Consider the following 24679-nt stretch of genomic DNA (forward strand, 5'->3'; position numbering starts at 1 on the left):
TCCTAGAAATTTGATAATATCTACCGAAAGATCTTAGAAGGCTGAGCCAAGTGTGTCAGATCATTAAATATTTATGGTTTATTATTGTAGAGGTTTATAGGTAGCAATAAATTCAGCATACAGCAATTTGGAAAGCTTCAGTATCACAGTAACAGGCCCTAATGCTCATCTATTGATCTATATGGTCCGCTTCAGTTATTTGTACATTACAGAACTGTTCATTGAACATAAGACTGTACAAAATAAACTCTGTTTATGGGCAAACATGTTCTACATAAAGTAGAATTTGTTTCTAGAATTGAAATCTTAACAATTTAAGCCAGCATTAGTCAAGATGCATTATTACACAAGATACTTACAGACAAAAATACCCCTATTAAAAGTCTCTTCCACCTCCTCCTCCTCCCACTAATACAGTTAAAACTGTTACATGACCACTGAGTTTCCAGTCTTTTCTCTGGGGTTATGCTCACCTTTCCACTGGCACTCTGGGTCATGTAAACAGCTGCAGATGGATGAAGATGGGGTTATTATGGCTAGTCATGATATACACTACTTTACCTGGAGGAATGTGGTGTTGATGGCTTCTTTTTTCACTTGAGGGTGCACTTGGGGTCACTTGTGTTTGCTAGTGTGCTTTTATACTTTTCTTGTTTCCATTGGTCTGCAGCTCTGGGATACATTCAAATTTATGTGGTACACCAGAATGTATATGGTATATTTTACAAACGTTAGCTACGTGCTGTTTTTTCTCAGTGCTTAGAAATTGGCTTTGTCCAGCTACAGTTCTAAAAATTTTAACTAAACACTGGTTACTTGTTTATGGCCCTCAGTGCCAACCTGTGCCCCACCTCTTATCAACTCAGATACTTCAGTATTATATTTCAGTGCAGTTCATCTCTGTCCCCACATCTCAAGGCCTCACCTATCATACTGGGCCTGTGTTGTTCTGCACTGCCTTGTTAGCCATAAATATCTCATTTTGCCCTGAATGGTCAATTGCTAGTTCTATCTGTATAAAACTATGATGGTATTATGCAATCACAAGTGAAAATATAGCAAATTGCCAGAGTTGTCTGGCCAGGAAAATTAAACAAAGCTAAAGTGAACCCATGTCAAAATGAAAACAAGTTCAGGCAAAGCAAAGGTGGCAAGCCCCTGTGGTCTTTCAAACACAGTATAAAACCTGTAGCCTCTTACTTGCAGTAGAAATTCTATATTACTGGGTTAGAGAGTTACCATAACTGTAGCCTTTAAAAAAAATCCCTAGAAGTATAGCTTTTATATACATCACTAGTTCAGATGCCATCTAAATGTGTTAAATCTCTAGAAACTATGAACTATATTGACTGCTCTGCATGATTATTTACACTGTTTTGACTGAACTGCCCAAATTATGTTCCAGCTCAATAGAAAATCAGGAAAGAATTTCCTGGAGGCAATCTTAGACCTACTTAAGAATCGGGGAAATGATTCAGTGGCTTTCAATTATTCAACTGAAAAATAAAATGCATGCATGTATCCATATTTATGCACTCAATGGGCTGCACTGAGTAGCATATAGCCTTGGTAAGGAAAAAGACTAAAAAGGTAGGATGAAGTTCGTTCTGAGGTCAGCCTACTCCACCAGGTCCATCAGTATAAATTAAATCAACCTCAGGGCTGCTCTGACTTATGCTGGCTGCCAACAGCCTTAGGAATATAGACTGTCAGTCTGATCAGTCAAACATAACTGAATCCAGTCCCTGTTGACTGGAGAGATGGGGTATCATAGGAACAGTAATAGCAATTATCTTCCCTTCAAGGATTTATATCAATCCATAAGTCTGATAAATGAATAGTTTTTATGTCAATAATATTGTGTTTATTAAGAGTGAGTCAGAGACAGCATAGTTTGCATGGACAATTGACCATTTTTTTCACAGTATGTAACATTTTGGTGCTATCACTTTGAAATGTAGTAGCTGTCTTTGGGAGGAAGTAGTTCTATGACTACTGTTGGAACCTCCATGGAATCCATAAGCCACAAATAGCCATTTGTCAGTGAGTAGCATCCCCCATGGTGGGGCTGAGCCCAGGGTGAGGTTATTCTGGCACAGGCTGTGCCCTCACAGATGTGTCCCTGTCCCTTCAGACAACAGCCTGTGATATGGTGAGAAGATGAGCCTACAACCACATTAAATTTGATTTGCAGCAAGGTCTTCCACCTCCTCTGATGCTTTGGACAGCATCCAGTTGCAAGAGCTCTGTGGCTTCCTCCTTGATCCTCTTTTCAATCCACTGCAAAAGCTGCTGGCTGGCAACAGCTGATGAGGTTCCCTAGCTTGATACACTCACTGGTATCTCAGAGCAGAGGAACAAGGAAGTGTTCAGGAGCTCTCATGGCAAAGGACATTTTTCCCTGCTCTTCCCAGAGTGTTCCACTCCCCACCTCATCTTAGTGGAGCACAGCGTAAAACTGAGAGCATGAAAATAAGATAAAAGCCACACAGCTCAGGAGTCCTGTAGCCTTATACCCACACATCCTATGAATGCACGTGGAAACATCATGATTTCCTGGTACTCTGGGATTCCCTGGCAAATCTTGCAGAACATGGTGGGATTTGCCCTTGCAGTCTAGACTCCTAGATCTATGTTAGTTAGACCTAAAAGAAAATTAAGCCATTCTCAGACTTAGAATCACAAATATCATTAAAGCAAGACTCTAAAATGACATTTCTAAGCACATTAGTTTATTTCTCTTTATTAGTTTATTTCTCTAAGCACATTAGTGTATTTGGCTACAAGTGGGAGCAGCCTGAACAGCCTCATCCAGTAGACCTCACCGGGGTCTGTCTCTGGCACTTCTGCTGGATGTGCCACTCATACCCATGTGATAGCTCTGTCTCCTTTTGCATCTGACTGGACTCCTGGGCTCCCTGCCTTGTTGGGGCTGTCCCTGGAGCCTGTAACACACCCCTGTGTCTGCCTGAATGCTGGGGTCCTGGGGGACACTGTCCCATTGGTGAGGGCATGGCCTGTTCCATGGTTGTCCCAGCTCCTAGATTGGCCTCCTCCTGGAGCAGCCCTGCTCATGCCAGCCCCTTTCCTCTTACTGTTCTAAACCTTTTGCTTTATCAATACCTGGCTTGGGCTCTCCAGTGGAGGAGCATCAGAAGAACTTACATACAACAGCAGGTGTGGAAGAATAAAATCAAGTAAGGTCTAAGCACCAGCAGAAGTCCTTGTGTAAGGATTGCTTAAAGGGTCAGATTTTTCTTTAGTGGCATATATCTTCAAATGAGAAATAATTCTTCAAGAGAGCTTATGGCTGCAGCAACCTTCTGCAATATTAACTCTGTGGTCTGGGCCAACTTTTGTAGTTGCAGGTTGTGTAGCTGAAGAGCAGAAGCAGTTTTTGTGGCCTTGCTTATAGATTGCCAGAGTTGGGGAGAAAAGGAAAATTAAACATGGGTTTTCTTAATTTAAGAGCAAATTAAGAAGAATATCTATTTTTTTAGTTTGTTATATATTTTAGTCCATTGCATTTTAGGAAGGTTATAATTGTATCAACATGGAAGAGAAAGATCTTTCTGTGAGAGACACACGGTATGTTATTGTCCAGCATGTGTATTGGTATTGATGTCTCCAGGCTTATAATCCTGATATAGTGCAGAATGGAAGCCAGCTGGGGCTTTGCAATTTTAGAGAGAAATTATTAATGTGGTGACAGGGGTGAGGTTGAGACTAGTTTGCTGAGATGCTTATGAAAATCACGAGTCTAAAAGGCATTTCACATCATAGCTGAGTTCTCAGATGAACTCTGAAATGTTCTTATTGTTATCCTGAGTAACTGAGTAAATTGGACAGAATTAATGTTTCTGAGTCATGGCTTTAGGAAATGACAATTGCTTTTCCATGCTCAAAGAGATGCAAGCTTTTTGCTCTTTTGCAGTATTTTGTCACAATCAAAGCTTGCACCAATGTGTGTCTTTAGTTTAATTTCTGTTGTCATGAACTTTGTGGAAACGTACAGTTGAGAGAAGAGCTACCATGGACAAAAATGCAATTTTATATATACATTCCCCAACACTTCTTCTAACACCCCAGTTCTAATTATGTATGTCCTCTCCTACAAATTACTGGCTTCCTCCTTTTGTCCTTTTTATTATCCCTTGCTTCCTCTCTTTTCTGTTCCTAGCAACTGCTGCTAGGAATTTCCTTGGAATGACTGCTGGGCTTCCTGTACACATTCACACACAAATGAGTTAGTGCTGCCTTCTGCTCCAGAAAGCACACTTTGAAGGCTCTTTGGGAGAGTAGCAGTAACACAATTAAGTACTTTTATTGGCACACTCACTGAAAATTGTTTGCTTTGACTGTCTCTGTAGCTGGTTTTAAAGCGTAGTTATCTTTCTGGCAAGATGCTGACATCTTGTAGTTTTCTTATCTTTCTGGCAAGATGCTGACATCTTCCTGCAATTTTGTGTAACCTGTGCTGAATTAAGAGCTCAGTAGTAACTTGTAGCACTCTTATTAGGAGCTAAATGTAGTCCTCTATTACCATGCTGAAAATATATAAAATCCTTTAATCTTAGCACAGATATTCAGCAATTAAGACCTCTGTAACAATTTAATCTGTTTCGTAGAACTGAGGCTGATAACCAGTGTCATGCCTGTTGCCATTTCCACTTCAAAAAGAGTCTGTGCTCAGATCCAAGAATGATGAGAGGCAGGTCTGTGGCGATGATGGCAAAAGAGTGTCACAAATGGCAGCTGACCTGGAAATCCCCACAAAGCTAATAGTTCACACAGCTCACAGCCAGCATGTCCAAACAGCTGCTCTTGGACTGCTGAGAGGCTTGTGCTTAGGAAAGTGGCGTTTCTGTGGGTCTTTCGTGTGCTTGAGAAGGCACATGTGCCTTCTCTTCTCTAAAAGCTGGCCCTTATGCCTTGGATTTGCTCCTTTTGCCATGCCCCAAATATCTACATCCCCCTGAAGTTCCCCAGCTCCCTCTCCACTTTCACCATCAACATGATTTCCCTGCACTTTGCCCTGTAGCTCTTCAGAGCTGCCATGCTCCAAGTGCTGTCTGCTGTTTTCTTTAATATTTCTAGCCTGTATCTTCCTAGTCTCCTTTCCCTGGCCCCATGTGCTCTGTGGGACCTTGTGGGGGTACCAGTTTTCAGTTTTTCTGGGTCTGGATTGAAGGCACTTGAGACGATGATTTGTATTCAGACTCAGGTGTTTATTATTTTTTATCAGTAAAACAGTCTCAGTACTGTGAGTTCAGCAGCTTTTCATTAGAAGGCACAAAATGGCTAACAATGTCTTGTTACAAGGTCTTTTAAGACTAAACTATCCAATTAAGAACTGACACCTAGATTATTTTCCCTTTTAACCCAATAACTGATCCCACAGAGCCCACAATGCGGACGTTTCTGCCCAATTACAAAATGCCACCCAAACCCATGAAGAAGAAGGAAGAAGGAGCAGGAAGAAGAAACCCAGGACAACACCCCATGCCCTCCATCTTGCTTCCATCCAGAACATACTAAAAATCCCAAAACATAAATTTCTCACCAAGTGATACGTCTGTGTTATCCAATGTACTTTTGCTGTGCATCAAACAAGCGGCTTATGCACATAAAATTACGTGCCAAGAGGATGCTTTCATATTGTTTCCCTGCTGTTTATCAACCCAAGCTTTGCAGATCCAAGGTGCAGCAGAGTTGGTGATGGGGATAGAGTGGAAAGAATTACTGATTGCTTCCATCACTGCTATCTGGGCCCCCTGCAGCTGGCAGGGAGGCCAGGCAGCCCCTGGAGACAACATTGAGTCCTGCTATGTGCTCCTATGTGATTAAGGCCTTTTTCCCCAGTGCATTTTTGTTTGCAATGTTTCTAAAACCAGGAGGTTTGTGCATGGGGATGCAAGGCTTGGGTCTAGTTTGGAGGGCAAACAATGTGGGTTGAAATACTGCGCTCCTCTGAACACCTTTTATTTTAAATGATCTTCTTTGGAGAGTTTAGTTTTCAATTTTATGTTCAGCAACTATTGGGAAAAAACCCAACAAAACCCAACACCACTGCTCTCTCCAAACCCCACCAAAAAACCCAAAGACAACTAAAACCTGCGAAAAATCCCATGGAAACTGAGCTAGAGTTTTGGGTTTTTTTTAATGTTCTGACTGTGGCTGCTGTTATTCTGGTCAAGTGCTGGCTTCTTGTTCATCTCAAAAAGCAGAATGCTAGGAAAATTTCAGTATGTAGATAACGTTTCAGTTCTTTGCCAAACACGAGTATTCTCAGCTGTCTGAAATTTTGGGCACTGGGAGTTTCAGTAATATTGAAATTTATGAGGTGGTTTTCAGAGACAACAGCTAAAGTGCAACTTCTAGTCACCCAAAAAGCTACCTTCTGAACAACAGAAAGCTCCTTTTTACAACTCCATTTAAAAGGGAAATATATATGTTGAGGAATTGTTCTGCCTTTAGCCCATGGAAGTTTGAGGATGGTGAAAGAGTTTTTCAAAACCCTGCTGTCTGTTGGCCAATTTGGGATCAAAATAAGCTGTACTGAAACAATTAAGAACTTGATTGTTTTAAGATGAAATTTTCTTTGTTTCCCTTAATCTGAAGTTGCAGACAGCTCTGTGAGTGTCTGAACAAATGAGGATCAGGGAGGGATTGAAAGAGAAATAAGAGAATGAGAAAGTGGTGACTGATAGCTTTCTTTGGTTTGTGAATTGATCTCATTAGTCTTTTTTTTCAACAAGTAAAAATTGTGCTGAAAGCAAGTATTGGCATATAAGGTCGATGGGAAAGGAATGTAACTATCATGTTTTTGTAAATGGGACAGGACAAGAGGCAATGGGCAGAACCGACAGACAAGAAGTTGCACCGGAATATGAGGAAGAACTTCTTTACTCTTTGCAGGGCACTGAGCACTGGGACAGGTTGCCCAGAGAGGGTGTGGAGTCTCCCTCACTGGAGATATTCAAGAACCATCTGGACATAGTCCTGGGCCGTGTGCTCTAGGATGATCCTGCTTGAGTAGGGAAGTTGGACCAGATGACCGCTGTGGTCTCTTCCAGCTTGACCCATTCTGTGATTCTGTGACAGCTAAGTGTGTTTTTGATGCAAAATAGCAATGTTTTTGCTAGAGAGGTTGTAGCTCTTAAAATAATTTGAATCTCCTATTAAAAAAAACAGAATGCAATTGCCTAGTAACATGCTAAATATAATTATTCCCTTGTTTATGGTGTTTCAGGAGGGTCTAAGTAATTTTGTCCTGAAAAGAGGCATTTAATGACTCTGGCTCCTGGTTTCATTTAAAAGTATTGTTAGAAAATTGTGTTGTTGATTAGTCACCAGATAGCAATGTGATAGAGATAACAGAGATAACATTTGATTTTCTGACCAGGGGTATGTCTGCCAGGTAAAATAAGGAAAAAGCCAGTAGTAAGAATAAAATACTCTTCTTATCCATTGCTGTGTGTATTTGAGAAAACAAATTGTTACTTTAGATGCAATAGGAAAGCTTGAACTTTCTCATCAAAGAGCTGCCACCAGGACATGATTATCCAGGGGAGAAAAGTTGAGTGTGTTCAGAAATATTAAAGACATTTTGGACGTGTCTGTTGTTGGCTGCTGCCAGAATTGGCATAGATGACCTCAGCAATTTTTCATTGTCCACTTTCCTGAGGTTTTGAGACCCAGTGCTGCAACTTTCATGTTAAAGAATTGAACTAAATAGAAATTGTATAAATACGCAATTGTTAAAAAATTTATCAGAATACTGCTGTGAATATATACATATTTTTCAGCTATTTGATTTCAATGTGTTACCTCACCTGTCCCTCTTTTTTCTGTCAAAAAATAGTGCAAGCCCCCAAAATGGTCCAGAGAGAGCCACTGGACCTGATCTGGACTTCATGGAAGAGATAGAAGAACTTGCGAAGGAATTTATTGATACTACAGAGAAAGCCATGGCCTTAGAAAAGCTATGGGAAGAAAACTCAAGGCTCTCAGGTAAGCTGTGATTTTTCTAAAAATTAATTTCTTTGCCTATTGGTTATTGACAGCCATCAAACAAAAGGATAGCTTGATCTTAAAAATAAGACTAGATAACTAAAATTTTAGCTGATCTAAAAAAAGCCACTTTTATCATTACCAACACTGTGGCCACCAAAATTATCATAGAAAAAAATTAGCTTTCTAGAACTGTGCCACTTGAGAGTTACGAAAACACTGAGAGGAAAGCTTAAAAAATAAGGATTATAATCAGGGAACAAGGTTACTTGTTCTAACATGCATTCAAAAGAATTTTATGAGGATTTAGCTCTCCCTCTCTATATTTTTCTGTTGTACTAAAGAGTATAGGAATGGAAAACAGCAGTATCTCACATCTGGTGGCCTTAGGTGACCTTCAGTCTTGCACAGAAAGAGTGAGACTGGAAATAGCAGGGTCTGAGTCTCCTGTTCCATTTCCACCCACACTGCACAGCCTTGTTGCTGTACTAGGGGGCACTGAGCACCTCCCACTATGCTGTGTCTCTGGCTGAGTGTTCAAGCATAAAGATTTAGGCGAAATCACAGTTTGCATGCCTGGCTTCTGATAGCTAGGACATTCATGTAGTATTGGCATGATGCTTTTGCCTCATAAAAAATTGAACTGTAAGAAAAGTCTTTTAAATTGTTTTTGTGATTTCAGTAAAAGTATTGGGAAGCACAGAAAATCAAATGGACCACTATCTTTGGGTATTAATTTCTTCATGTGCCTTTACTTTTCTAGAAACTTCTTTGTGAACTGCTTGCTCTTGCTTATAATATTGATCTTTCTAAAGCTAATAATGTTTCTATTTAAAGGAAAATATTTAATTTTACAGGGCTCCATAACATCACCACTTTTCTTACTGTAAGTATTTTTACAGTCTATTTCTAGATTACAGTTCTGGGATTTGAGGATTTTTATTATAATGGTTAGAAATTAGTCTACTTAAACTTGACAGGATACAATCTTATAAAAAAAAGTGTTTGAAGGGAAAACTGGTGTCTTGTAAATTTGATAGATGTTCAATGGTTTCTAGATTACTTATTTAAACCAGTCTAGGTTGTTAGTAGCTCAAATCCACAACTATTTGAAGGGTCTTTGTTTATTAGGAGCAATTTAAAAGTACATCTATCAGATGTATTTTTTTCCGTATTTGATTGATTGTTACTGCTACTTCATGAAACAGATTTCCAGTTTATAACTTGAAATGAGATGGCAATTTTTAATTGCTCATAAGATCTTATTGATTGAAAGGAGCCATATAAATATGAAATTTCATTTCTGGAATGCAATATAGAATAGAAAGAATGTATTTCTCAACATTAAGAAAATATTAGACTTGCTAGTGGATGATCCTTGTTAGAAACAGAGCTTGTTTATACGCAAGATTCTGTTTGTATAAGGCATGCCCATGTCACCATTGGGCAAAAAAGACCTAGTGAGACATTAATTTAGAGTAGCAAAGACCACATAATAAAAAAATGTGATAAAAGCCTGTTTTGCATAGGCATCATATTGTGTAGTCCTATGAAAGAAGTTGTTTTACCCCAGGCAATTCACCTTTAAAGAGCCATTCTTATAAGTTGTTATTTGAGACCCCCAGAAGCCCTGCAAAGAGCTGTGAGGCAAGAATGGCAAGGCCTGGGCAGTCCCATTCATTGCAGAGCTTGAGAGCTCCAAGATAACCCTTCCCTTGGTTACACCCCTGAGCAGAAAGAGATGCCTTAGCTTTACTTCCAGCTCCATTTTTCCATCAGAGCAGAGAGACATATCAGAAACAAGGTTTCTGTGAGTTCAAAATATCACCAAAATAATGTAGTATATTGCCAAATCTAGAGGTATGTTTCTATTTCAGAAAAATATAATGAATGTTTTAAACTTCAAGAGGGTCAGAGAAATAACAGGCGCCTGATTTTTTTTCTTTTTATTTTTCCCTCTGTTATTGGAAGTGTTGCATGTAATTTTTCTTTTTTTCCACCTAAAGATGGATTTGAATGAAGCAGAGAAAATTATTTCTAGAGCAGAAAATCTGTACAAGCAACCATATTTCTGGAACTTTCTGCATTCACTCCCTCATCTTGAACTGAACAGCTTTTATACAGAAGATGAGTTAGCTACCATAACACAGTTTCTAAAAGTTGTTCAAAAGTAAGTACTTTCACAGTCTTGAAAGTGCTCTGTTTTAAAATTTTATGTGCAATTCTTGTTCTTCTCACTGTCTACTTAATAAAATAGGCATCCTTTAAAGTGTAAAGAGGCTAAAATTTTCTTCTCCTTATCAGATTTTGCTTTTATAAAGCTGTGTTAGGATTTTTCACCCACACTTATTCCTTTGTAACCGTGTTTTATATCTCTGCTAAACTCAACAGAGATGCCCTAGGAGTCTTTGTTAAGCAGCTCTCTGTTAGCAATGCCTGAAATTAGCCCATCGCATAACATGGCTTTGAACTTTGTAATGTATTTTGGGGGTCTTTGAAAGACAGAACATATACATATGAATATAAGAAAATAATAGTTTTGATTCTAATCAGATCTGAATGTATGTAGCACTTGGTCAGTATCAGGAAAATTACTCAATTTTGTTTCTTCAGCCTCTTGCTATCAAAATAGCTTTAGGTGCTCTTTTGCAAGAAATTAAGCAGAAAGGAAAACATCCCAGAGACTGTGTTCTGAATCAGGTAAAGGGAAGTTGGATTCAGAGGAAGACACAGAATTAAAGCATAGACCAAGACATATATCTGCAGAAATTTTCAGTAAAATAAGGTAATTATTAGGTGACAGTTAGATATATGTTTGCCAGAGTAAGCAGTTTGCTGTAGTAGGTTGATATGCAATTGTCACTGTAGTCAAATAACACAGTCATAAAGCAAGAGAAGCCCTCTGAACCTGGGTGCCTGTGCTAGACTGGCCATGTACCTCGCCAGCCTTAGGCCATGGGGAAGCAGGAGCCCAAATATCATGAATGAGAAATTACCGTGCTGTTCTGCAATCCTTTATCATCCCACTGTCCTTTTATTAAATTAAAAACAAACCCAAATCAAAGAAAATCCACAAAAACAGCTCTCCGCCCAGATAAGAAGGATATGTTGACATAACTTTTTTCAAACTGGGAAATAAGCTTCTCTTACAATATGTGGATTGCACCTATGTTGCTGCTTGATTTTTAAAATTTATTTATTTTTCCCTTATGCCTGGGTAGTTTGTAACCTTATTTCAGCTTGTTCTCTGAGCTATTAACATGCAAAACTACATAGGAGACTCAGATGTTTACATATAGGCTTTGGTGTTTTCATTTGCTTAGGGTTTTTTAAGATTTCTGCGCTTTTCAGTGACCAAATTTACCCTCATTAATGCAATTTGGAAAGCAAACCACAAAACCAAATGCTTGTTTCTTGACTAGTTTTATAATACTATAGTGCATTCTAGTGGTCCTTTCTAAGGAAGAATTAAGCCAGTAGAAAGGTTCTGAATTTACATTTCCCACTTTCAGGTCTGTACCATGTTTTGCTGTGTCTCTCAGAGGTACTTAACAAAACTTTTCACATCTATGTGACTGGCTTTGGGTTTTTGTGGTAGGGGGGGGTTCTTTTTTTTTTTTTTTTTTTTTTTGTTTGTTTGTTTGTTTGTTTTTTTTTTTTCATGGATGTTGGAAATTGATGATCCACTCTGGAAAACTGGATTCTTATTTGCATAATAAGAAAGGATTACTTGGTAGGAAATAACTGGCAAATTCAACATAAATTTTAAGTTATATTAATGGATAAATTTTTTTCACAGCTAAGGTGACAGAGACTTGTTAGAAATTCAATAGATATATTTTTATCAATGCATTCTGTAACGCGCTTTGTTTAACTTCTTTTTAGAATAAGTATTATGTTGCTTTAATTTTTTCTTTTCCCTGCAAATTGATGGGAAGTAAAATGTAAGTATTCTGTGTTGATTCTACCTTCTTGTGAGGATAACAGAGAATGTTTGCAGTAGTTCTGCTCTTATTTTTCCTCTTTTTTTTTTTTTTTACAGGGCATTGGTCCTCTCAGGACACATTTCCTTAATTCCTTAATGGAAATTGACTGATACACTAACTGTAGAATTTCAATTTGTGTTTGAGATACTCTAAATGTAAAATCTCAATTGGTTAATTGTTCAATTAAACTCTAATTTCATAAAGCATCAATTTTTCAACAGTAAAAAAGTGTTTTATTATTCAGTTGCTTGAAGGTTATCTCTTTCCAGCAAATCCTTTCAGGTTTTTGGGTGTATAGAGACCTTGACTTTTTGTTTTATTTTCCACTTTCAGTACCTTAGCATCACTGAAGGATTTAGCTATGATGCCACTGGGCAAAAGTTTCTATGAAGTGATGAAAATGGCACTGAATTTGACTGCTGCATCAGTACAGGATAGGAGCTTCGAAGGTAAGAAATTTGCTTCAGATTTTCTTTGAACTACCTAATAAGCATGCTGGAAATATATGACAGTAACTGCTGCACCTTCTGCTGAGTTCCTGATGTGCACAGACTAAACTATATTGCTGTACTGCTAACCTACTTTACTGATCTGCTTTTTAAATACCAATACCGATTACTACATTTTATCAGACTCTGGCAACTATCAGATAAACAAGATGTCAGATAAACTGGTCTAATACATAGTGTTTAGAATGGTCATGGTTTAGCAACGAATTTTGGAGACGGACAAAACCAATTCAAGGGACAATTTCTTCCATTTGATAGAAGGACAGCAATTTTTTTTGGACATGCATGTTAAGCATTATGACTGGTTTACTTTAAGCTTTATTCTTCTGTTCTCATAAATTCTGCTGTCAGTTGAATGGTTACATTTCTCCATCTGTTGCTTCACCATGGAAGATGAGTTTAATTGGAGAAGGTAGGCTGGCCCCAGGAAAACCAGAAAAGTTCAGGAGCAAGTTTCACTGGCAAACTGAAGCACACATGGTATAGGTGCAGCTGTCTGCTTGGTGAGAAAGAACAGGCTAAGAGTAATATGCAGTCTAAATCCCACTTCACCTGCAAAAGTGAAGGCTGATGTGGGACAAAGCTGATGTGCTGGAGCCCTTGTACAGAGGATGAACTTAATTTCTCTGGAATTTCTGCTGCTCTTCCATTGCTCTCACTCTCACTAGTGATTCACATCCAGTCCATACACACACCTTGCATGCCTCTGTGCAGTTCAGAATGGCACTCTACTGAGTTTGCTGACAATTGCTATGCAGGGGCATCCCACCATTGGCATATCAACTGCTAAAATGCCATCACACTAATTGGCTTTACCACTAGTGCAGTCATGGGTTTTATCCTCTGTAAATTTGTGTTCAGGTGCACACATCCTGCTGTCCCCAAAAAGGCTGGAGACATGGTACTTGGATCTCAACAAGTGAGATCCACCAAGAAACAACATGAATAAAAAGAATTAATTACATAAACATAAGCTTTCATTTCCTTCAGGTTTTCAATACAATCTTTCTTTTGGGGATGTTTTGTGGAATCCGCTTGTTGTGAAAGCAGAACTTCAATCCCAGTTTGGTTTTGATGGCCCTCATGTTGAGAAGCTGCTAAGTTATACAGCACAATTAACAGAGGTAAATCAGTTGAAAATTTCAGTGTCTAACTCTTCAATATTTTTTTATTTGTACCCTGAATGTATTTTCCTGGTTACAGAAGCTTAGTTTTGTGAAGCAGTTACAAGGTTGTTAAATATCCTGGCTTCACTCCCATCAAACAAATGTCTAGCTTTAGCTGAAAACTCTGCACATAAAGATATTAATAGGTCTTGTTTTATACACTAATGAATTTATGCCTCTCTGAAGTCACAACTGTGTATGGTAGAGCCCTGTGTTTATTATCCTGTAGAGAATTCTGAGGGTTGCTCCACTAAGCTTTTAAACCAAATCCTTGATTTGAATGTGACAGGATTAGCTTGTCTGGGAGCACTTTTCATCTCATTTGCTGGATCAAGAATGCCTGTCTCTTCTGTGCATAAATTAAGGGAGACCAAGAGTCCTTTCTTCTCAGTTGTGCAATCTTGATATGAATATACTAGAATGAGTTTTCTCAGTGGTGCTTAATCAAATGTCCTGGAGATGCATCACATCTAGAAGAAAATCTCTTTCTTCAGACAGAGCATTCTAACCTATCCGCTAGACCAAAGTTGTGGTGGTTTGGTTTGACTGCTGAAAACTGGAAACAACTTTTGAATTTGTGCTTAAGTCCACAGTTGCTTTAATAGAACATGTTGGCATTTATGTGAAATATGTTTGTTCTTTGTAGAGCAGTACAGTTTAGAGTTATACCCCAGAAGAGCTCATTGTAAAAATAGCTTATTTAAACAAGTGGATAAATTATATTTAAAAAAATCCAAAACCTTGAGTTTTGAATGGCCTTTTAATGAAATATCAGTGATGGCCTGTTTAACCAAATGAACTGCATTCAACTGCAGCTTGGTAGCTGTGGTTGACTGTGAAATCCCAGGCTACTCATTTGGTAACTATTTAAACTAGTATCTCAATATTTTGTGCTTGTGTTAGAACATTGAAAACCATCAAAAACTATGAAAGAAGAAGCCTGGATGGAAGCCTGGATAATGTTTGTTTGGAGCCCTTCAATTCTGTATCTAATGCCCCGTTTTGTTTGGTGTCAAAACACCTGCAAAACTTTTTATGAATTCTCTGGTTAAAGTTGAAAGGAGCAAGGGTGTAAAGTATCTCAGAAAAGCAATACCAGAATTAAAATGTGTGGCATTATTTTTGTAAGCTTTAATAATTATTGGCTTAGGAATATTTAATTATTCATCACAATTTATTGGCTTGGGAATATTAAATCATTCATCACAGAATTTAAAAATTAGTCTATGAGGTAAAAATTCTGTTGTCTTGGCCACTCTCTTGAAACCCACCAACATCTATTTAAAACTAGTCTGCTGTATGTAATGACTGGTTGAGACCCATCATTGTACTACGTGCTTTTTATATCAGTAATTTTTATACTTGTGACGTTGTTTGAATATAGTTATTCTACTGTAAGGGTACTGTATCATAATCCAGTTATTTCAGTGCCAGCCGGCAAATTACTGTAGAAGTAGCAATACAAGTGTAGCTACAAGGTGAAAATTCCTTGCATATACAAGTCTCATCATTCTGCATGCTGTATGAGCACCTTAATGGAGCCACTGGTTTTTTATGCTGCAACCTGCAAGGGGAGTACTTTGATGTGCCTGGGAATGGGAGGCTGGGCTAAATGGGCTTGGTTCTTGCTCAAGAGGCTATGTGTTATTCTTGTTTTCACTAGATAAGTAAGTTGATAGGAGAGCTAACACTCAGCAATGCTCCTGAAATACTCATCAATTCCTTGTGTCCTTGCCAGATTCCCACAGGAGAGACACTGGAGCAGTTTGTGTGCTTTGCTCTGGCTATTGTCCCAGAAGATGAAGCAAACAAGGAGAATAATGGAGAGGGCTGTAATTCTGCCCAGCATGAGGCCAAACTGTATCTTGTTCATGCTGTCAGCAAGTTCAAACTCTATGCACAGGTAACTTTAATAAGTTAATAGTTTGAATTCCTAATTTTTGGATGTAGGTTGTCAGCAGTAACTCAGTTAAAAAAATCTAAGTTATCTATAAAATTGTTTTATTGAAATTTCTTGCTAATAAAATGAAATAATCCTTATAAAGGATCATTATAGTGGAAGTGTAATCTATCATCATGTGTCCACTTAATCAGATTTTCTCATTAATGGAGATTCAGATTTGAAATGCAATAGGGAATGTGATGAAATATGCTGCAATGCAGAGACCTGTCTGAGGAAACTGTTTACTGTTCCACTTGAGATTGAATGTTGAACAAAACTGAAAATTGACTTGACACCTCCACTGGTATATAATTAATTAATTTATTTTTTCCCCTCACTGACTCTGGCAATGGTGGCTGAAGCAAGATAAAAGTAAACCTCCAGTAAAGCATCTTAAATTTCTCATCTGGCAGAATAGCTTGCCATGCATTCTCTGTAATGATGTATGTGTAGTTGCATGGACAAAAGAATTAAATATCAGATGTTTCCTAAGAAAAACACCTAGCTACCGTAACACTGGTATTTGTTTTTATACTGAAACATCATATTTTTCTCCATTCAAAAAAGAAGAAGAATGTATCAAGCTGCTCTGGAGATGTTTGCAATATTATGTAAAGAAAAAATGTCGATCTTCCTGTGTATTTCCTCAAAAATGTGATCTTTGAGGTTTCCCTGCTATATGATGAAGTATGAAGTAGGAGGTAATAATTCAATGTGACTGCCAAAACTAATGCACTAATTTCTGTGTAGGAAAACCCAGTAATAATTTCAGTCATGATTTTAAAACTCTTAGCATGGGTTGATGTTCTTATTATGGGAAACAGAAATATGTAAGCTGCTGGCCACTGTGAATTATCTTGGTGAAGAGAATATCTCAGAATATCTCTTAGAGTAAATCAGTTATATTCACTTGACATTGAAAAGAAAGGTAATGGTGAAGGAAAGGAGAGCAGTCAGTAGTTTTGGCCAGGCCTTTTTACGCTTATTTCTGGACCATGCATTGGGAGCATGCAGGCTTCTTCATCATCATTGTGTTATGGGGCTCCAAAAATGTTAAGGCTGCTGTCTTCCATCTTATTGGCAGTGTAGGCAGAAGTCTGGTAAAAGAAGACTGAGTAATCAGCTGTGGAGGTCAGCTTTTGGTTGATTTCAGCCTCAGTCCATCTTTTTTCCTTTCCTGGGTCTTTAGGCAAGGTCAGCACCACATAGGATGTCAGTTGTTTGTGTGCTGTAGCCTTTTACATTGCCAACTTGCATGTCAGTCAAAACTGTATTGAAAATCAACCTTTGTCACATCAGTAATTTCAGAGTCTAGACAGGTTGTAAGGGAGAAATTTTGGTATCGTTGTTGATTGTGTGAATTTTTTAAAGACATGCAAATGTTGTGTACCGCCTAAGTAAGAAAGCTTTGATTAATGAGATGTTCTGTTTTGCATTCAATGCACTAGGTACTTGAGCAATGGCTTGACAGCAGCAATCTCTCTCAAAATTTCCTTTTGGAACTTAGAAGAATTGTGGCTGGTTTAATGTCTCAATTTTTAGATGACAGGGAAGACAGGAAACTTTTTTCAGAGATAAATACCCTGATCCAGCAATGGAATGAGAAATCAGATGCCTATTTTTCAGAAGGATATGTTCCATCTCATTGGTAAGTTATACTTATCTTTCTGAAACTTGTCTTATAAAATTAGATCGACCTGAATATTGGTTTTACTTTAATTGATTTCTGTTTTTGTCTGTTTTGCAATTTTCTTTTTATTCTGTAGTTCAAAACCTTGTATACAGTCAAATAATTGTGCTGATGCTTACATATTCTGGAAAAGAAATTAAGTTCATGCTTCAGAATATAGCTTCCTACAGGTTCAACAGAGGACATGACTACTACATGATCAGGACTCACAGGAATCAGCAGCTGTGGATAATTGGCATTTTGAACTAGGACATGAATTCGTTATCTTGTTCTGCAAACAAAGTTGAATTCCCACAAGTAGTTGGTGTGAGTCAGTAATACTTCTCATGTATAGCAAGTCCAGAGCATGTGAAATATTTAGAATTTTTATTGTAGAGGTTAGCTCAGTTGCACAGGAGATCTTGTAACAGATGCCTTCATCAACAGCTACAGCCTATATGAAACAGATTTTTAAACACATAGAATTAGTTGTACATATGAAATTTGCAATCTCATCTACGGCACTCTGAGTCTGTGATTTCTTTTGATGTTTTTGAGCTTTCATTACAGTTTCAAGTTCTCTTGGTTCATGACTTAATGCAAATGTAGACACTTTATGTGAAGATTTGGCTATAAGCCCTGGACTTATTAAGAATGATATGTTTTGTCAAGCTGTTCAAATATTCCTGCTCTGGAAGGTTCTACAGAAGAGTTAAGCTGTACATAAAGGGATTTAATATTTGTCAGAGGAAGACTTGCATCGCTTCTGGGAGATGTAGTATTGGCGTCAGTTTCTCATTACTTGTAATTACTTGTCAACTAGTAAGAGAGTGATTCCATTATCAACTAGTAAGAGGGAGATTGCAGTCAAATTGTTTAAAAATTTAGTAGTGTGTTTTGAAATTTGGTTCTAATTTATAAAAGGAAACTGCTGTGCTGCTGCAGTTGTAAGCAACAACAAAGTAATTTTTTAGCAGTTTTATCCTTTTGTTTGCAACGCACAATATTTTTGTGCTCTACCTCTGTTGATTGCAGAGTCTGGAGAGAAAGAAAATATATTTAAGGTGAAGATATTTTTCAGCTTGAGGCCTCTACATTCAAAGACTCTTTTTTCCATGCACCTCCTGTTGACCAATCTTACAGAGCTAGTAGTTGTTTTTTCTTTTGATAAATAATACTGACACAATAGAAACATCAGAGGGTGCATTCCAATTTTCACTGTGATTTCATGTTTTTGTAGATACTGAAATAGCAGTGTTCAGTTATCAGGCAGTCAATTAGAATGTTTTAACTTTCAATAATTATGAGAAAGCAAAAAATTCTTTAGAATTCATGGAAAATTAGATGTTTTGATCAATTTTATTGCTACATTCCTTTCTGTAAAATAGTTAGTCTGTGGAACATAAAATATTTGTTCTTTTAAGCAGCTGAAAATGTTATGTACTCAAAGGTGTTGTACTCTGTGGCTTCCAAGCTTGATTATAAGTACTGATAAATGCACAATTCTTTAACTGCTGTCTACATTCAGGTTTTGATTTGAATGAGGTTGTGACTTTCCAGTAGGGTTTTTTTTCCACATTTTTTGAAACCCAAAACAATTGTCAAGTTTTGCTAATTCAGATTTTGTGGTGATTAATTTGCGACTGCTATTTAAATTATATTTGGAATTTCCTTGAATTAAGTAAATAAACCTAGATTCTAAAATTTAAATAGTATATAGTTAGAAATTCTTGCTGCCTGCTAGATGACTAACAAGAAAATAACTTATGATTGATTAATTTTTCAGGATTTTGAAGTCTTTCAAAGAGTTTTTGAAGACAGAAGAAAACTTAAGGATTTCTGGTGAAAACAAAATGGATCATCTTTTTCACCTTGTAGAAGTCATAGAAAAAATTATAACGTTTGATTTCTCAGTTTCTTCAAACAAGTCTCTAATTGAAAATGCCTTGAATAATGCAATTATATGGATAAAAAATTTTGCTGAGGGGGAGGAATCTGCCACCAATTTCTCACTTGCAGTTTCTGAACTCCATAATGACCTACAAAAAAATTTCCAGCCTCTTCAGAGCATCTGGACAAAAAAGAAGGCAGAACTTTTCTGGCGTATAGTGGAAATTGCATTCCATGAGCTAGATTCTAAGCTTTCTCTCTTGAGTCAAGTAGAGCAGGAAGAGGTAATTGAGACCTTATCTAGAATTTTATCTTCCATTACAGAAAATAAAATCTATAACAGAAGTATGGTGTTGCTCAAAAAGATCCTGACTGATTGGCCAGAGTTAAATATTACTGCTTTGGACCGTTTAAAACATTTTAGTGAACACTTCCAAAGAAATCTCTATGAAGTTGGATCATTGTCTGGTGATCATGTCAATGTCTCATTTAGCACAATACCTGGAGTGAGTAATACCTCTTCTTTATTGCTCTCCAATGCAACTTTTATGTATAAGGTACAAGAATTAGGAGAAATTGTGCATGATTTCCTCAAAAATATTCAAAAATTAAACAGTACTATTGTGGCCTCACTTGTTCCAAAAATTTTCTCTCTGTACCAGAATGATGATCTGGTTTTAAATATTAAGGGCAATAACACTGTGTTAAAACTTCTTTATGAGGCTTCAAAAAGTATGTCATCTTCTCAAGTATGGCATGATTTGCAAAATAAGGAACTAGTTTTTGATTTTCTGTTTGAAACTTTTGATCTTCTCTGGAATCTCACCAGTAAGTCTCTCTGTGAAAAATTACTATTAATTTACAACTATACAGAGTTTCAAGCACAGTTTCTTGCACAGAATGGAAAAAAAGATATACAAATTGTTTATGACATTCTGAGCAGCCTTAAAACTTTATTTATAGATGAAGAGCTCCAAACAGCTGTCTTATGTTATTTGGAAGAGTTTCTTGATCTCCCTCCAGAATGCCTCGTAAATAATGGGTGCACTGATTTCTATCTAGCAAACACGAGTTCAGTAGAGTATTCAGTAGAGGTTTATGACTTACTTCTACTTCCATTGGACAGTGTCCTGTCTGATGTAACAAACTGGGGAGATGAGGTAAGTGTGCCTTCTGCTTTGCACTGCACTTTTACATGGCTTCAGGCATGGACAGAGATTTTTGAAGAAGCATCGGAAATCTTAAATTTGAATTCAACCTTTTTTGTCTGCCTAAGAGATGATTTGGCATATCTCTCTGAAAACCTTTTAAATGTAACTCAAGATGAACTGTGCAATAATACAGCTATGGCTATTGTTGAAGCTACAGGAGCAGCAATGAAGCTTTTGAGAGCTGTTTTTCAGGAACATGGCAATTTAAATGACTTGAAAGATTTTGAGGCTTTACTTGTTAATTTTCAAAGTGTAATTAACAATGCATTTGAAGTCACAAACTTGCTTAAAGATAGCAGTTTAGAAAGTGTTTTAGAGATAATAGGAGATGTGATAACTAAAATGCAGAAATCTATACTGAAAATTGTTAATGAAGAGTTTTTGAATTCTCAGCTTGATGCTTTCATCTCAGGAGCATCTGAGGGAGAAGATAAGGGTGCTGGTGTATTTTCCATTGAAAATTCCCTTTCTACTATTCTTAAGCTCTCCCAAGAGGAACTTGAAATTATTCTCACTGAGATAAATGCCACATCTGCTTCTTTAAAAGGTGTACCTCGAGACAAATATATGGTTTGTATCAGCATTTTCCAGAATATTACCAAACTAATTTTGGGTAATAGTCTGAAAGACATAAGAGACTTGCAAACAAATTTTTCATCTCATCTTAACTCCTTTCTAAACTTTCATAGTACAATGGATGAAGCAGAGGATTGTAACACGTGGTTATATGGATTAAGTAATCCCACTGAAAAAAACAAGTCACCTTCCCACCTTGAAAGTGCAAAACATATTTTATTTCTTCTGCAGTCGCTGGGAAATGCTGAGACAGATGCTAAGCTAATGAATGTGATGGACTTCATTAATTTGGTTTTTAATTTGACACTCCCTGAATGTTCCCTAGGTGGTTCTAATGTGATTTGTGCAAGTGTTTATTTCAATATCATAGCAAAAACTTTTAAATTTGTTCTCCCTGAACTTTATGTCAAACATGACATAAATGTGCTTGAATTTATTTTTAAACTTTTAAATAATTCTGGAGACCAAATGCGAACCATTATTAGTGATTTAGTTGGGAGCTCATTGTATATGTCAAATAAGACCCATTTTAGTCAGTTGACCCCTGGTTTCAACAGAACTTCAAGAATGCTCCTTAATCCTTTTCACCACGTTTCTCTTATATCAGTGGAACTCTTGTCAGAAATCCAAAGTCTTCTGAAAAATAAAACTTTTGACTTCCAAGAAAACAGCTCCTCTCATTTGGACAATGAGAATGAACCTTTCTTGCATGGGAAAAATATCAGTTTGCTGATGGAATTCTTTCAATATATGATTGGAAAACTTGACTCAAACTTGCAGAATGAACATAAAACATTTCCTCAGAAACTGATAGAAACAGCAGGTCTGAATATTGAACTGGTAAGGATGGCACTTGAACTTTTCAAGTCTCCTACTTATGTTGACTTTCCATTAAGAGATGAAAATGAGCTTCTAAATCATATGATTGCCTTGGTGCAAATCGTGAGAAACATGGATGTTGAGTTTTTGATAAGTAGATTCAAACAGGTCCAGGAGAACCTAGAAAGTTTCTTTAAAAATATCAAACCTTTTAACCTTGAGAACTCTGGGTTAGGTACCTTAACAGACTGGTGGGATGCATTTGAGAACATATCATGTTACTGGAACCTGACTGGTGTACGCCAAATAACACAACTTTTTGAACACGATGAGCTCTACAATACAGAAGATGTGTTCAACCTCCTTTTTGATGTCATCAGCCTTACAGAAAGATTGGCTCATGGAAATGTTACAGAAGCACTAGCTGAAATATATGCTTTCATACTGACTCAGGAAGAAAAAATGCCAATGTTTACTGATGAGGAGTTCTCTAACCAAGTAGAAGATCTTCTAACGTTGCTGGAGATGTTGGCAGACATCTCTGATGAACCTGGAGATGCTTTTGTTTGTTTTTCTGCAGCATTCTGCTGGACTCTCACAACAGCAACACCTCAGAGTGATGCCACTGTTAAACCTTGTGATTTGGTGCACACCAATTCTACTCTTCATTACAACGCAGTCATTGAAGTCATTAAGGAGCTTAAACTCATCACTTTGGATGACAGTTTCGCTTGTTCTATGGAGGACATTCAGATGGATATAATTCGTAATCTGACTTGCTTTTTTCATCAGATTAAAGAATGGAACTCTATAATTTTGAAGTTTTCTGAGCTCCATCATATAAATAGCTCAGTTCTTGAAGAGCTGCTTGATTTTTGGAATGAGCTATCCCTTTATGCTGTGCCACTGCAGGTGAATAATACACATGCAATCAATTGTTCGTCCACACCAAAGAGCCAAATGGCTTTACAAATCATCGAAACTCTGGGCAGCATTTCAGTGTCAGAAATGGAGATGGCCAAAAGACTTCTTGAACAGCTGGATAATCTTTATGGTGGCCTAAGCTGGAACAGAGAGACAAGAACATCACTTAAGAGTGTTCTTACTAATGTTAAGAATATGACCAGTGAAGTTTCCGGACTTCTGAATGCTGAAGCTGTTCTTTCTTTTCTTTCTGTAATTCAGCCTTTAATGACGCTCTCATCTGTTGGAAACCAGACACACGCAATGCTTATGAAAATCTCAGCTTTAAGTGGGAACATCAATATAACTGATAACTTTGAGAACTTCTTGTTTCCTGTAGTTACAAGCATAGAAAATTTATTCGTGAATTTTAGTGTTAGACACTTACTTGTGGTGATAGATCAAGAGTTTCAATTACTAAAGTTGGCCACTGGACAGTCCTCTTCAATGGCTCCTGATGTTTTACTAGAGCAGTTTAAGACATCATCTGTAGATGCCATATCAAGAAATTTTGAAGATCTACAAGACATTGTGAATATTATATGCAAGTGTAATGATAAAAATGATTCTAAAATAATGCATGCTCTAATTCTCCTTATGACTAATGAAAATCCATCAAATGACTTACTGCTGGCTGTCAAAAATATTATTGCCTTTCTGGAGCTATTCCAAAATAAGTCTAAGAAGGACTATACTGGTATGTGGTTTGGGGACAGTCATTTTAGCAGAGAGAAATTGAATGATACTCACCCTGCTTTTTCAGTTTTGCTAAACAGCCTCCTTCACGTAATTGCTGATCATGATGTTGTAGAAGAAGCTTTGCATGCAAACAATACTGAGCTTCATAAAGTTGACTTTATTGATTCATTTTTTTATAATGCACCATATAGAGACACTTCTACTCAGTCCCAAAGCAGAACTCTGGAGATCATGGAAGTGATTTTGCAAGTATTATTTCAGTCCACTGCAGAACATGACAGGAATAAAATAAAACTCTTACTAATGAATTTGCATAAGGATGTAATGGCAGAACTGAGGTAAGTGTTTTCCATGTACTCGTTTTGGGAAATGTGCTGACAATGACAGAAGGGCTATCTGTTTATGAACAGCTCAATCAAAACTTTTATTAAGTTAATTAGTGTTTCATTTCAGATTTGTTCCAAATTATGTTGTTCGGACTAGCTGTATTTGGTATCAGAACATTTGTATGGATAGATTATTGTGTTTAATTTATGTTTACAATACGTGTTTAGTCATATGTATTGATACTTGAATTGGTTTCTTTGGAACTATTATAGAAATAATTATTTGAAGATACTTGTGTTTTAAAATCCTTGCAAGTCTGAATACTGAGCCCCCACTAATTGGCAGGCAACAGTCATTTTTGCCTTTGGAGCTAAATGTTAAGGAATGCTTGGGCCTAATTCTTTGTAGCGTGAGTGGAGGTTTTTTTCTATATCCAAATGCAGCTATACAAAATTTCTTTAACTCAAATTTGTTGATGTCTAATGGCTATTGAGTTAAGTTGGTCAGTTTAATAAATGCAGTGTCTGAAGGAATCTTGAGCCCACAATCATATTTGCCTGATTGATCAGATGTAATTCAGAAGCAGAGGAAACTGCTTCAGATTTACTGATGGTTTACTTAATAAAAAGGCTGCTGGTCTGGAGTTGCTGCATTTAAACAAAATTGAATGAGACACAGGTTGGTTGCTCCAAACAGCTCTAGGGTATCTTGCTGGTGGACCTACTGGCCCTACTGACGTAAACCAGCTGAGAAATGGCATTGTAAAGTCGATGCTGTGATGTGGCATTTTGACCTTTATGATTAATTTTATGTAAATACATGAAACCATTGTCTATCAGGGCCAAGTATTAACCTAATCTGTTAAAAAATATCAAAAACAAGTACTAGAAACGTGGTTTATTTTCCCTA

At 37.2% G+C, this 24679-nt stretch overlaps 1 protein-coding gene across 1 annotated transcript in view; it reads left to right on the forward strand.

Moving 5' to 3' along the window:
- The window catches only part of ABCA13 (ATP binding cassette subfamily A member 13), a 169538-nt gene that overhangs the window by 7192 nt on the left and 137667 nt on the right, over positions 1 to 24679 (forward strand). The window contains exons 5-12 of the mRNA XM_031064927.1: positions 7906 to 8013; positions 8696 to 8742; positions 10020 to 10183; positions 12333 to 12448; positions 13499 to 13632; positions 15413 to 15577; positions 17065 to 17264; positions 19072 to 23441. Coding sequence (XP_030920787.1) covers positions 7906 to 8013; positions 8696 to 8742; positions 10020 to 10183; positions 12333 to 12448; positions 13499 to 13632; positions 15413 to 15577; positions 17065 to 17264; positions 19072 to 23441 — 5304 coding nt within the window. The remainder of the gene's footprint in view (positions 1 to 7905; positions 8014 to 8695; positions 8743 to 10019; positions 10184 to 12332; positions 12449 to 13498; positions 13633 to 15412; positions 15578 to 17064; positions 17265 to 19071; positions 23442 to 24679) is intronic.

The sequence above is a fragment of the Geospiza fortis genome, unplaced genomic scaffold, assembly GCF_000277835.1.
Source record: "Geospiza fortis unplaced genomic scaffold, GeoFor_1.0 scaffold1257, whole genome shotgun sequence".
Classification (NCBI taxonomy): Eukaryota; Metazoa; Chordata; class Aves; order Passeriformes; family Thraupidae; genus Geospiza; species Geospiza fortis.